Here is a 15,717-nt window from a genome sequence, read left to right as displayed (position 1 = left end):
GCAGGTCCAGACTTTTTCCCAGTCTCCCTCCCGGCTAGCCGTGGTGCACTAACCTCCACAGACTGTGTTCACGCCGCCAACCCCAGTCCTATCCCTGCGCTCCGACTGAAGCCCAAGCCTCAGCTCCCAGACCCGCCTGCCCCGGCGGGTGAGCAGACAAGTCTCTCAGGCTGGTGAGTGCTGGTCGGCACCGATCCTCTGTGCGGGAATCACTCCACTTTGCCCGCCGCAACCCTGTTGCTGCGCTCTCCTCCACGGCCCCGAAGCTCCCCCACTCCACCACCCACAGTCTCCGCCCTCAAAGGGGCTTCCTAGTGTGTGGAAACGTTTCCTCCTTCACAGCTCCCTTCCACTGGTGCAGGTCCCGTCCTTATCCTTTTGTCTCTGTTTTTCCTTTTTTCTTTTGCCCTACCCAGGTACGTGGGGAGTTTCTTGCCTTTTGGGAGGTCTGAGGTCTTCTGCCAGCATTCAGTAGGTGTTCTGTAGGAGTTGTTCCACGTGTAGATGTATTTCTGGTGTATCTGTGGGGAGGAAGGTGATCTCCACGTCTTACTCTTCCGCCATCTTCCCCCTCTCTCCTATCTGAACTTTTTGAAGTGATAGCTTAGGTGATAAAATGAAGGCACAGTAATATAATAAAATTTGTCATAATTGAGAAAATCCTAAACCCTTGAGAGGAATTCATATTTATGAAAATATTTATATTTTTAATGTGAGACAGGGTCCTTATGTCCTACTGAACTTGAGACACAATATGTATATATGTGCAGGTGTATTTTTTATTATCTCCAATAAATGAGGCAGCTTTTGCATTAAATATACGTCTTTTTTCTCTTTGTTTTTACAAAAAGTCTCAGACCTCATACAGGATGTCTAAAACACAGTGCTTTAGAATTAGTTAATGTGGAGCATCCAAGGGAATGATAATTTTATCCCATCAGCAAATCTATGTTAACTTTTTTTCTAAACAGCATGTTCACACCCTCGCATGCTGTCACTAAAATTAGCTTTCTAACTCTAATTATTATATCGATTTGATTTAACACATTATGCAGCTCACAGATGATTCACACAGTAGGATTCTTATAAGACACAATAGTAAGGCAATTTCCCGTAAATACAGCTTGCTTTTAGTGCTTGCATGGGAGAGAAGACTCTTTATTACCAGAGTCCTGAGATACATCTTGTATGTTTAACCGTGGCTCTATATATTCTAGTTATGTTTCCTAAATGTATATATACAGCAAAACCTCCTTTCATCGTGTAAATAGGAAATAAGAGATTTATATGATGTCTCTCTTTTGCTCTCTATTTTCTACTAAACAGAGAACAAATGAAGTCTCTCCAGGAGGCCCTGGAAAATCAGCTTAAAGAGACAACTGAGAAAGCAGAAAAACAGCAGGCTACTGTAAGTGTTTCTCTTCTGTGTCCTTTGCTTTGGGCCTGGAAAATTGTTAACTTTTTTCCCTAAAATCATTATGGAACAAATACACCTGTGACAAATATAAATGAAAGTATAATGAAAACAACACAATCAACAAGATTACAAAAATACTTAGCAGCAATCATTTCAAAAAAATATTTTCGTTGTATTTGATTTTTAGGGGTCTTCTGATTCCTAACCCTTATTTATGGATGAAAAACTCAGGGCAAGAGTGTTGGTGTCGGGCCCCCTATCAGTGGCTCTTGAATTTTGGGGTGTGACCTTGAACTAAGTTAAACTATACAGATCCCTAAGCCATACCCTGCATCCACTGAATAGACATCTCCCAAGGGTGGAGCCACACCATCTGCCTACTTAATCAACTACACAGGTGATTCTGAGACACCCCAAAGTTTAAGAATCAAACTTCTCTCCAGAATTTCTCTCTCAAAATGATGTTCTATTGACCCTCACGTTTCAGTTCTTATAACTGATATTCACCACGGGCAGGACAGATAGTGTTCTGGATAATAGTGCTAAAAACTAGATTTCTACCTCATTCCCCACATGCACTTATGTACCATTTATGGAGATTGAACCTTTTATCTTGTTCGAGGACCTGAATCTATTTCAAAATATAGTATATTAATAGAAAATTTGAGGTATAGTAAGACCAATAGATCAGGAAACAATTACCTTTGGAAAGATAGTTTATTTCTCACAGTTCCCAAGAGGGGGGCATGCCACATGACCGGGGACCACGCAGGCAAGCACCAGGTCAGGCACAAGGCAAAGGAAGGTGGGGAAACTGTGCACAAGAGCCTTTACTGTGGTTTCTGTGGGAAGGAATGGGCTAGGCAGGGTAAGCAGGCCTAGGATTGGCCCATTTGAATTATTTCAGCAGCTCTGGGGCACAGGGACTATTTTTCTGGTATCCGGCCCTGGGGTGATTAAGGCAGGTGGACAGTCGCCTGAAGTGTGAGAACTCAGTACAAGGGGTGGCTGGAGTTCTAGGCTCTGTATTGGTTAGTGTGTATTTGAAAAGCTTACCACCAGGAGGAGTGGGTGGGGAAGGAGCAGCGATGAGGAAGGCAGGAGGTCAAGATAGGATGATGCAAGCATATTACTGGGTTGTCCATAACAAGGCTAGTCTGCGTATATGTGTAAGGTAGATGTTAAAGCATCAAGTTTACAGAAGCTAGAAACTGGACTAATACAAGGTCTTCATCCAGGTTGATTACCTGGGATCCCAGCTCCTTTAAGAATTGTCATCCTGTCTTTCTTTTGCAAGTCTTCCTTGAATAATCTGGATTAGGGTATAAAGTTTCGCTTCTGAAACTTAGCCCTGTCTGTCATCTGGGGTACCTGCTTCTTGGAGACAGTCTTTGTAATAATGGCTGTTGATTCTTCTGGGTGCAGGATTATTTCTTGTTAATAAACTGTTATCTGTCCAGCCCACCTGTAAGGATGAGCATCTTTGTTCTTCTCTGTTATGCCATGGCAACACTCACTGCTAACGTACAAGGTGTTCTAGTGTCTGGCTCTTTGGACAGCAGGTGTTACATAAAAGAACAGACATATTTTTAGCACTATCATGTTGATTCCTCCCCTCAGAATCTGACCCAGCATAAGGAGCAACCCTAATTGCAATCCCATTTCTTTCTTGATCTATCGCATTTAATCTCAACTTCTTCATAGCCCAGTCACAAATAATGACAGAACAGAATAGAAATATTCACAATACTGTTTTCTCAGATTCTCACAATAAAACTGCACACTACTGTTGTTGTTTTTTTTGTTTGTTTTTTTTTTCTGAAAATGAATAACTCTTGCTTGTATTTACACATCTAGCATTTGGAGAAGCCAAGGCATGAACCTGTGTTTATTCCAATATGTTATGCACAGTGTGTCTAACATCCCAAAAGAAGAAAGCTCTAACATTTGAAAGAGCTCAACAAAAGTTAGAAGAGTCAAGTATGGCAAAAGTGGGGACAAAGGATGCATAGTTGGGAAGAAGGAGGAGACAGGACTGGCCGAGTCAGCTTTATCCTCACCTCAGAATCCTTGCAGTGCTTTTCTTAAAGTTCAGCATTGAATCTTGAGGGAGGATTTTCCTCTCGCACCCCAAAATACTCTACTAAACCAGGAACACCCTATAGGTATTCATAACCTAACATGTGCTACAGAATAAGAATATTCTGGGTTTAAATTCCTAGTGGACAATCTACTATCTGTAAATTTGAGTAAGCTCTTTAACTTCTGCAGGTTTCCTTATTTGAAGAATTTGGGGAATAATTAAAATTAAAATAACATACATAATTTCCCTAAAATTATATCTGGCATATAGTAGATACTAGAATCTAAACTAAATTTGATCTACTCAATAGAAAGAAAAAAATAAAATAAATAAATTATCCAATTGAAAGAAAAATGTAGGCAAAAGAATTACTGTTGGCAGAAGTTTCAATGTATTAGAAATAACGATAATTTAAATGGGTTAATTTTAATAATAATTTTTAAAAGACACAGAATAACTGCAATTAAGAAATTAGGACAATATATGCAAATGTGCTAATTTTAACAACTGAGAAGACCACATACTTAAAGTAAGCAATACAGGAAAATATATGCAAAACAACATAAAAGAAGTAAATGATTGACAGCAATATTAATGCTGGCAAATAGAATTTAAAGCACAGATATAATGTAAGAGAGAGCATTATATGCTAGCAAAGAAAAATAAATAAATAAAATGAGGTGGTTATAGTTATAACCATCATAAACATAAATGTACTTAACAAATCAGCTTCCATATCCATCAATCTATAAGTGAAGGGAGAAATAGGCAAATACAAAGATCTTAAAAATACAACTTGTAGTAATAAATATTAGATATATATAGAAATCTCTAAAAAAGTGACTATATTCTTTTTAAGTACATGCAGAATATCTATAGAAATTTTATAGAAATATAATATGTATAATACAAAAAGTTATATACGTTCAAAAATATGACTAGCATATATACTATGTTATTCAATCCTTTTGTTATAAAATTTAAAATAACTTTTTATAAATGGTTAAACAATTCTTTATGTTTGGAAAATATATAATACATTTTCTAATAACCCTTCGGTTAATAAGAAATAATAAAAGAAATAAAGAAATACTTAATAATAGTGAAGACACTATATGCCAATATAATAATTGAGGTGAATTGATAGCTTTAAATGCATTTTTTCAGAAAATAAAAGATTAGCAACATAAATTCAAGAAGTTATTTAAAAAGCAAAACATCAGTGCAATAAAGAGCGTATTTTAAAGACTAGTGAAGACAATAATAAAATAGAAAACAAAAAAAGGTAAATTTAAGTTATTTAAAAAGACTATGATAAAAGACTTTAAGATATGAGAAAGATTAAGAATAGAAAGACAGACTCAAATTTTAAAATGTTGAATTAAAAAAAGAGCTAAGGGCTTCCCTGGTGGCACAGTGGTTGGGAGTCCGCCTGCCGATGCAGGGGACACGGGTTCGTGCCCTGGTCCGGGAAGATCCCACATGCTGCGGAGCGGCTAGGCCCGTGAGCCATGGCCGCTGAGCCTGCGCGTCAGGAGCCTGTGCTCCACAACGGGAGAGGACACAACAGTGAGAGGCCCGCTTACCGCAAAAAAAAAAAAAAAAAAAAAAGAGCTAAGAGTCATAATTGTAATAGGAATTCAAACAAATAACGTATTATGAGCAACAGTTCCCTGATACATTTAAAAATGTATATGTAAATTTCTAGATAAATAAATATAAAATGCTAAAACTTCTGCGAGAAGAAATTCAGCAATTGAATAGCTGAACACAGTTGGAATTTTATTATGCTAAAAGACCTCCTTTCCCAAGTATTTCAAAGCCAGAAGGTTTTCATGGTGACTTCTACTAATTTTTAAAGATCAGTTGACTTCAAATATAGGCAAATATTTTCTGGAAAATAGAAAAAAATTGAAAACTTTCATCTCATTTTGCAAACTTCATCAGTTATGATTCCAAAATCAACTAATGGCTGTATGTGTAAACTAATAGCTATTTTTCTACTAACGAATGTACATGTAAAAGGTCTATAAGAACAAATTCAAGACTATATTAACAAAATATATCATCATGATCAATAAATGCAAATACCTGCGGAAATAAATAATACTTATCTTTTGGAGGGAATGTGTTTATGTTTTGAGTTGAATGACTGATATTTTCTAAGTCAAAGTCCAGAAAGAGATGACAGAAAGCTTAACAAATATGGGAATAACATATATTTAGTAAAAGCATGATTTTTTTTTAATGTGCATCTGGTGGAATCTAGGAAAAGATAGATTTCATAGTACTGGGACTCATCACTTCCAAACTTTGGTAAAGACTCAAACTGTTTGTGCCTTTTTTTCCCTATTTGAGGATTCTAGGTTAACTAAGGATTAAATAAGTATATATTTTAATTGTTGCAAATCATTCAACAATTACTCTTTCTGCTAGGAAGACTATAGTTGATGTAGTTGAAAGTTGGATAAGAAGGGGAGAATGAAATAATTGTAATTGCTCACTCTCAAACAGAGGGAAAACATTTAGATTTGATTCTGTAAATATTGTGCTATTTTAGATTTAAGAGCAGATACTCTTATGTGCTGCCCTTGATTATATATCTAATTACTAAATTGAACTATCTCCTTAATGGGACAATGAGTATGACTCAAATTTTCAGGTTGCTCCGAGGATATTCATAATTCAAATGTAAGCTTGAAAATTGTTATGACCAAAATGATGGACATAGTGGTTCTCAGGCTTCTGCTTCTGCTTCAACATGTAGTTGGACCATCAAAAATTGTTAGGTTTAGGTTTTGTTACCTTTTGAGGAAATGGTAATACAAGGACACCTACACAAGCCAGAAAAGACAAGGTGTTAATATGTATTGTAAAGCTTTACAGGCGCACAACAAGTATAATGTACAGAAAGTGAACAAGACTATTACATGTCAAATCCAGGATAGTGGTTACCTCTGGGGGGAGGGGAGGGAGAAAAATTAGGTGGGGCTTTAATAGTACTATAACATTTTGTTTACAAGGTCTGAAGAAAATTGGACAAAGCATTTATATATATTTATCCTTAGGGTGGGCCCAGAAGCATTTTACATAGTATTACTCTTGTTCTTTTGTTTATGTTTGAAAGGTTTCAGAACTATTTTTTTAATGTGTATATATATGGTAAAAATTAACTTTACTCCTAAATTTGATTTCTACTGACTTAATCTATCTCTAGAGATAACCCACATTGCCAGTCTCTTTTGCATCATTCCAGGAATCCTCTAAGACTATGTTATTCAATATATAACCACAAGATACATGAGGCTTTTGAGCATTATAAAATGGCTAGTCCAAATTGAGATATGCTGTACGTGTAAAACACACAGTGGATTCTAAAGATATATTGCAAAAAAAAAGTCAATTTATCATTATTAATCCATTACATGTCAAATGATACTATTTTGAATATATTGAATTAAATAAAATATATCAGTAAAATTAATTTTACCTGTTCCTTTTACTTTTTAAAAAAATGTGACCGGCAGAAAATTGAAAATTGGAGAAATTAAATGTTTCATCTGTCATACATTCACATAAATAGTGAACCCTCAGTGACCATAGTGTCTCATATTTTAGCTACTGTGCTATACTGACCTTTTTCAAAGCAGTCAGGCAGATAAAGATGCAATGTTTATACAGATACAGTTTGAATATCTGGCCTAAGGGTACAGATTCTGACAATATCATATTCAGCAGGAAACATCATGGTTTCTCTGGTACAGTTATAACGTTCCATGCTTTTGAGGTCAGGAGCATCACTATGCAATTGCTCTCAAACCTGGCCTTATATAAAAATTACGTGGAGCATGTTTTTAGAAAAGAGATTCCTAGGCCCAACCCTAGAATTTAGCTTTGTTTAAGAACCACATTTTTAAAAATTGAAGTTTAGACAAGTAGGCGAATCACAGTCATAACATGCATTTCTCAATTAAAAAAAATTTTTTTAAACCTTTTAATTATGGAGAATTTCAAACTTACACAAAAGTGGAAGTAGTAGTGTAATACATCCCCATGAATCCATCAATTAGATTCAAGAATTAACAACACATGACAAATCTCATCTCAAGCATATCATTCTCTTGTCCCCTCTTCATTTTTTTTTTTTATACAGTGGGTCCTTGTTGGTTATTTATTTTACGTATAGCAGTGTGCACAGTCAATCCCAAACTCCCTAACTATCCCTGCCCCCCAAGATGAACTTATTTACAAAACAGAAACAGACTAAATTTAAAAAAAAATAATAATCTTTTATTACATATGAAAAAGTTATGTGATATAACTAGTTGATATATTTATGAATTTGGCAATAAAAATGTGGATAATGAAAATTTTAACCCTTTGTTCTTTTTCAGTATTTGTTGACAAAGAGATAATTTTATTATACTTCAAAAATTGTGAAAATAAATTTATAAAAGCTATAGAAATGAATTTGAAATATGTCTACATGATATTCTATTTATTTTCAGATTGCTTTTTTAAAGACTGAAATGGAGAGAAAGAACAAAATGATCCGAGATCTCCAAAATGAGGTAAGACATATTTCAGGAAAATTTCATACAAGTCAAAGAATATACAGAAACAAACATATTGATTTGCCATAAGCTCTGGGGTATGATCACATGCAAATATGTCCTTTAGTTAAGTACTAATGGAGAGGAACTATAAGGTTAAAACTTGAGTATATAATCCCTACTTTAACATCTATTTGATAACGTTATTAGTTCATACATCTCCAGGTCATTTTCCCTTCTAATTATATTTTGCTTGGGCAATGTTAAAAATTTATTTTTATTTTATAAATGTATTTGTCTACCAAATGACATCACAGGCACTGAAGAAGAGAGCTAGTTAGAAATGGACCTTATGTTAGGAAAAGTCAATCTAGAATGAAAAATTTATGTGAGGTAATCTTAGAGTGATGTAGATTTGAAATAAATAAGCTGTAACCGCTTTCCTTACAGCCTTTAAAATGTAAGGTTCCTATAAAATGCTGTATGATTTTTCCTCCTTTTGACATTTTGTCTACCCTGTTACATAACTACTTTATTTTCTAAAATTTCTCCATCACATTTGTATTTCCACCTTTTTATTTTTTTTTCCTTGAATGAAATTAGTTATTTAGAACTTTTAAACCATGATTAATTAAAGATACATCTTCTTTTATCAATCCCACTAAGGTGGATTTTAAATCCCAAATCAACTGCTTTAGCCATTTCTAGTCTCCTTTATTCCCCTTCCTTCCTCCCTCCCTCCCTCCCTCCCTTCTTTCCTCCAATTTTTTGAGACATTTCAAATACAGATGAGATACATTATTCCTATATCATTTCCACCTTGATGCCCAGATTAAAAAATAGACTATACAAATGCCTTGGTATCAAGATTCAGCATTTGTACTCTGATCATGACATTAAAATGGTTTATCAAATGTGCAAAATGACGTATAGAAAAAAGGAAAACAAGAAAAGTTTTAAGTGTCTTCCTTATGATTCTATTGTATTTTCATTTCTTTCTAATGATTTTTTCTTCTGAGTCTTCTTAAGAAAGTCTAATGAGATGGACTTGATAATGTTTTCCCTGAGGCCTAAATCTTGGATTTACTGTTTATGGTGGAAAATGTCAGTAAACTAGAGTTACCGAAATACTGGTTGTACTAGATAATTTCTTGTTCTCTGGGGCTCAGAGAGGGCCCGATTACTCAAGTCTAAAACTTTCCATGGATCATTTAAGACAAAGAGAATGTTTAAAACAATGGTAAAGCCAGTATTAAAATAGGAAAGAAAGTACATTTAGACGTGTACACACACATCCATGCACACACACACGCACACAACAACAGCATGAACCCCGTTGTATAAGAATGAGAGGATTATGGGCTAATTTATATCTCTGTGTATGTATTATCAGTTAACTTTTCATCTTACATAATTTTTAAAAAATCTAGAATTTAAGGAGGAAGCTCTTTTAAAACCAAACTATAAATTATTCATATCAGGTACCTATGAGGATTAATAAAATATTTTATTTCCTTCCATGGGATCATTTTTTAAGTTTAATATTAATTTTCTAAGTGTATAGGCTAGAATAATTAAAAAAGCAATACAACTCTTCAGAATGGCTGCCAGATGTAAGCTTTGTAATTAAATTTGCTACTATTTACTTTCATCATATTGAAAATCTGCAAGATGATACTTGATAACCAGAAAAGTCTTTGACTTCTCTAACAAAACCTAATGGTGAACATATATTATCAACTGAATGCTTTTAATTTGACTCCTTTTTATTAATTTATTGAAATTTTAGATTTGTTATTTTGACAAATAATCAGTATGTAGAGGTTAAACAAAATACTTGGCCCATACTCTGCACAGTAAAATTATATGGACACTACCTGAAAGATTTTTGTTCAGGAGTAATAAAATAAAAAGGCAAATTGACTAAACAAAATACAGAGAGGTGAGGGAGATCATACAGGTATAAAGAGATTTCTGGGAGAAGATCAAAATCTCCTGAATGACTTCTGAGTGAGGATATTGGGGAAGTCCCAATTTAAGAAGGGACTTTGGAAAAGTTATTAAAGAATGATCGGTATTTTTTTCATATGTGAAGGTAAATATCTTAAAAGGCACTTTTATGTTAGAAGCTAGGCATTTAGTTTTTAAGATTTACCTCATCCCTTGGAGGGGGAAAATATTTAGATTTTATTTTTAGGCAAATGCTATGTAGGGCAGAAAGCATTTTGATTTTTCCATCCAGGCAGTCATATCTGGAATGGAATACATGGGACCTCGTGATTCAAAGACTGTGTTCATAACTGGGAAAGAACATTGGAGAATATTTGGAAAATATGGTTAGCAAAGTGAGAATGCAAGAGAAAAAGAAATAGGAATTTTTTTTTTTTTTAAACCAAGAAAGTTAAGAGTGAGACTGAAAAGAGTATAGCTATGAGTTAATCACAGTATTTCAAGCTCCTTTATTTTATCTGTCTCTATGGGTATCTATGTCTTCACATGGACATCACATTTAACCTGTGTCTGGGATTGCTTTTACTCACAGAAGCTTTATTGAGATTTAGGGGGTCTCCAAATTTCAGGTCTAGGCCTTCTGCTTTTCTGCTTATATTCTCTTTCATGGAACATGCAAGCCAAATCTATTCTGCCACAGTGTGTATTTCTTTGTACCAAATCACCTTATTAGCAATTAATAAATGATGGAATGATGTCAGTAAAGTTTGAAAAATTGTGTTGGTTTATATGTAATTTTTCCCAACATGTTGAGGTTTGAAGCAATCAGGGGAAAGCCTTGTCAAATTTTAGAGAAAATTTTTATCATACAAAGACAAAAGAAAATATGCAAAAGGACCTCCCTTTAGTACATGTAGTTGTGTTTTAGTGCCTTCAAAACGTTTTAAAAAATGTTTCTTACTGCACCAAGATATCTGACTAAACTGTGAATATAGAAGACTCTAAGGCATTCCCCAGTATTAAAATAAGAGATTAGTGAAAAATATGTATCAGAAATTAATTCTGATAATCTACTTCATTAGAAGTCAATTCCCTGTAGGGTCTACATCTCAAAAGAGAAAACAGTAAATTCTAAGTGTAAGACTGTGCAAAGGATTCAGTATGATTTGGGGGATAAATACTAGAAAATATTAAACTGTGGTTGTATTTTTATTACTATTGTCATTATTTTGTTAATATTATGATCACAAAATTACACAGTAAGTGGTCTTCCTCAATCACAATTTTCTCATACATCCTGTATTTTTAGTGTACACATTTGCAGAATATGAGATTTCTCACAGTGCAAAAATTGATTTATAGTAGCTATCTCACCATTTTTTTTAGTAACTTCTTAATCTGTCTCTAATTCTGATGTCTCTCATGTAATCCGTTTTATGCATTCAATTACTTATTTTGCATTTTGTATTTGGATATTGTATGGTTTCAACAAATGTAAAAAGTTGTACCAGAAAGCAAAACAAAGAAACAAAAGCACTTAGCCTTTCTTCTCTAACTTCCATAACTGCTTCATCATGTGATATAGACAATCCTATTGACTCCAAAGCTTAGAATTCTCTTTGACTTTGCACTTTTAAAACACCCTCTCTCTATTGTCATTTCTAATTTTCTTTCATTTTATCCACCGTTTCCCCTAGGATAAAATAAGTTTCTCTATAGTGGTTCCAGATATAAGAAAGAGATAAGTAGGGTAATACATAGGTATTGAAATATTAGATAAATTAGGCATTGAGACAAGCATCTCTGATTAGTTTGAAACTCCTTAATGAAATGTGAGAGTTTGATAATGTTCAGGACTTTTCAAAGGAGTACATAGCTACAAATATTTGAATTAGATTAGTATTAAAACATAGTCTATATTAAATTAGTGAGTACCTAGAGATAACAAAGGGAAGGGGAGAAAAGTGAAAGGAAGAGAGAGAGGGAAAAAGAAAGGAAGAAAGGAAGGAAGGAAGGAAGAAAAGAAAGAAGGGAAGGAAGGAAAGAAAGAAGGAAATAAAGGAAGGAAGGGAGGGAAGGAGGAAGACAGGCAAGTTGGGGAAGTACCCCCACCCCAAATCTCTTCTGTGATGGTTTGTTTTAGTATAGATTCTTATGATTGATTATTTTTCCGAGACTCATTCAAGATAGTTCGAGGTAAGGAAAAAATAAGAAATCACATTTCTAAAATGGTAATAATAAAGTCAGGAACCATCAAAGTGTGCCTTACTTTGCCCGTGATAGAAATCAGAAATTTGTCGAAACTACTCTCCAGAGCAGGTTTTCCCTCTCACTATTTCACGGCTCCATTTTCCTTTCTTTCTAGTCTCTCAGTTACTTAGCTCATCTATTTTTCGCATGGCTCGTATAGTTTAACCCAACTTTGAAATACTAATCTGCCTTCTCTATCTCCTACTAATAAGCAATTTAATCTTCTCTAATGTTTTGTTTTATTGCTGTTGTTATAAGTGCCTGGGGGGAAAGTCTTGCTACAGGTCAAGTCACTGGCCAATCTGTGGGTTTCCAAAGGGTTCCAAATAATCATTGACACATATCCAGGTATATGAGGAATAAAACATGGATTTTTAGGGGCAATGTGCCAGTTGTGACAAAAAGCAACCTCTGATAAGAAGAAAATGACTTATTAAGCCATTTAGAGGACTCAACAAAATGTTAGGAGAGGTGCATATGCATTTTGTAGGCTGAGCTTAGGAACAACTCCACAAACAAACCCCAGAGCTGTTTGTCTCAAGGCAGGGCTACCTCTGCCAAGATCAGGAAGCTGCCAGCCACCTTTATGTTCCCATCACAGGGAGCTCTGGTATCACATAGCCATATCCCTTGTGCATCAGACCATGGATAACATCTAGCCTGTTTTCCCATGTAAGTAATTGCTGTATCTGCATTTTGAAGGGATCATATCTGATTAGCAAAGTCTAAGTCATGTCTGCCCTAGAGCTGCAATGCACTTTAGAAACAGAGAGGATTTGTTTTATTTCTAATTTGTTTGCTTTCATTTTTCCTTGGGAATACGGGTTTAACACTATGAAAAACTTTCACATCGTGGAAACAATGTTCCAAAATTTGGTAGCTAGTGTATTAACAACTTTTCTTTAAAAAAAAAAAAAGGGTTAGAGTGTGGTAACCAGCTTTAGTATATGTTGTGTCATCACTGAAGGGTTCTGAGTGGTTGAGAGACATGCTCTAACACTGATAGAGTATCCAGTTGTGCATGTGTGTGTGTTACAATATCTTGTGTGTATACATGGCCTCTTGCCTATCCTTTAACATGTGATTTTAGCTTTGCTTTTGTATGAACTATTTCCTCAACTAGGTGCTGACTCTTCAAAGTTAGAATCCTACCTTTACTAAAATATTATAATTCAGATTTTTTTACACACACAAAAAAACCACAGGGCCGGGACTCTGTGTACAGTGAAGATAAATGAAAACCATATTTAAGTCCGTTCTTAGCACCAGTGACTTCAATAAATTAAATAAACATTGGACACCGTGTCCAAATTCGGAGATTGAAGCTGGTTTCCCTAATTTGCTATTCTCTACAACAGGGATAGTTAGAGACCCAGCAAGATATCAGAGAATCTCTGACCATCTGGAAATTATTAAGATGACAGAAAAAAAAAATATAGATGCATATGTGTATTTTTCAAAGGTGAGGATGTAGATTTTCAGGGAGAGTCCATGACTGAAACAAAAAAATAATAAAGTCAGTAACCTCTGATCTAGATAAAATTCTAGTAAGTTTTAAGAAAACCCATTTTCGTTCAATTCTTGTGGCTGTAAGTCTCTGTAAAATAAATTATTCCATCTTCTTGCCTCAATAAGGACACTCAAGTGAAGATGATGGGATATTTCATAATGTGACAGAGTGCTCCAGGGCCATCATTCTGAAATGGTGCCTGCAGATGAACCTTTGTGAGAGTTTGAGTTGAATATGTACTGAGTCCAGGACATGCTTGAGATGTTTTCAGATAATTCCATCACAACTTTCTTACTTTATTCCTTCTGGTTTACCTTTTAAAATGATGATTTCTGAGAAATTTTGGCCAACTGGTTATTTTGGTTAATTGTGTATCCATTATCTAAAGTTTATTATAACCCATTTGTACTAGGTCCTAGGGCTACTGTAATAAAGTAACACAAGCTGGGTGGCTTAAAACGGTAAGAGTGTACTCTCTCACCATTCTGAAGGACAGAAGTCTAAAATCAAAGAAATGTCACAGGACCATGCTCCCTCTGAAGGTTCTAGAGAATAATCCTGCTTTGCCTCTTCCTACTTTCTAGTGCCTCCTGGCAATCCTTGACATTCTTTGGCTTGTCAAGAATCTCTGCTTTGTCTTCCTATGGCCTTCTCTATGTATCTCTTTGTTTCCTACTCTTCTTTATGGACACATCTTATGGGATTTAGGACCCACCCTAATCCAGTATAACCTGATTTTAGCTTAATTACACATGCAAAAAACACTTTTTATTAATAGGGGCACAACTTAAGGTTCCAGGTAGATGTGAATTTTAGGGTGATACTATTCAAATGCCATTTTGTATACTCCAGGTAAACAGCTTAGGCAATTTTTTTTTTTAAACAGGCAAAGAGAGGACATTTTATTAGGTATAAGTCTTAGCCAATGTTTCAATGGGGAAAGAGGAAAGACTTTTATTAGATATAAATCTGTCTGTGGAAGTACTTTAATACTGCTTATTTAGATGCATATATAAGGTTTGTTTATGTATTCATTTGTAATAAACATATAACTTAATTCCCAAAATTATCTCAACGTTTTGCTAGTTCCTGAGATATATAAATATTATAAATTTCAATGAACACAAAACAATCTCTGATCATGAAGGGTGTAAGGAGCAGAATTTAATATTGTATAACAAGTTACATATGTTGCCATATAATATGTTATGATACAATAATAATCACACAATTTTCACAAAATATCTACAATAAAAACAGGTTGAAATAAGCATTTTACAATAACATATTGTAAAGGGGCCGATGAAGGCAATAACCTACTCAGGCCACTGAATGTGTCATTGAAGGGGTGGGTTTTGAAAGGAATGAAGTGATTAGAACTTATGGCTATTTATTCATAATCAAGAACGCAAACATTAAAAAAAGTGAATACTTCAAAAGTTTCCTTGTAGGTGAAAAAAGATTGTTAGATGTTTATTGCTGTGAAGAAAGTAGTTAATTTTGATGCTTATAGCTGAATCCAATTTCAGGCCAGTTGACTTGCAAAGAGTAAGTAATGCTGTAAGTATGTGTTACAAAAATGGGTTGGAACAGCCAAACAGATTGACACAGCCAAAGAGTAATAAACAGAAAACTAAATCTGAAAATTACCTCTATCAGATACAATTACATCAGTAAACTTTCTAGTTTGCAAGGACATAGAATTTTTACTCAGTGTTTCTGAAGTAAACCAGGACTGCTGTCTTATGGGAGATTATGGTCTACCAAAAATCTCATTTTATTTACTGTTACAATCAATTAATTCCACCAAGTTCTAATTTCCTAATTGAGAATGTTGGATAGATGCTGACATTGTACACAATTTTAGGAATAGTTTTCAGCTGAAATTGTGTCTTTAGCCCCTGGCTGCATCTGGATCACTATTTCTGTTCTGTGATAGAGGAATGTCTAGTAT

At 34.6% G+C, this 15,717-nt stretch overlaps 1 protein-coding gene across 2 annotated transcripts in view; it reads left to right on the top strand.

Moving 5' to 3' along the window:
• Positions 1 to 15,717, top strand: part of LUZP2 (leucine zipper protein 2) — a 443,219-nt gene that overhangs the window by 232,046 nt on the left and 195,456 nt on the right. For both annotated transcript variants that reach the window (XM_027115163.1, XM_027115162.1), the window contains exons 4-5: positions 1,327 to 1,408; positions 8,009 to 8,071. In XM_027115163.1, coding sequence (XP_026970964.1) covers positions 1,334 to 1,408; positions 8,009 to 8,071 — 138 coding nt within the window. In that variant the 5' untranslated portion in view covers positions 1,327 to 1,333. The remainder of the gene's footprint in view (positions 1 to 1,326; positions 1,409 to 8,008; positions 8,072 to 15,717) is intronic.

This window comes from Aethalodelphis obliquidens, unplaced genomic scaffold, assembly GCF_003676395.1.
Source record: "Aethalodelphis obliquidens isolate GAN/ISIS:26980383/991018 unplaced genomic scaffold, ASM367639v1 scaffold14, whole genome shotgun sequence".
In the NCBI taxonomy this organism is placed as follows: Eukaryota; Metazoa; Chordata; class Mammalia; order Artiodactyla; family Delphinidae; genus Aethalodelphis; species Aethalodelphis obliquidens.
Note: the sequence above shows the minus strand (reverse complement) of the source record. Positions and strands in the feature narration are given on the sequence as shown.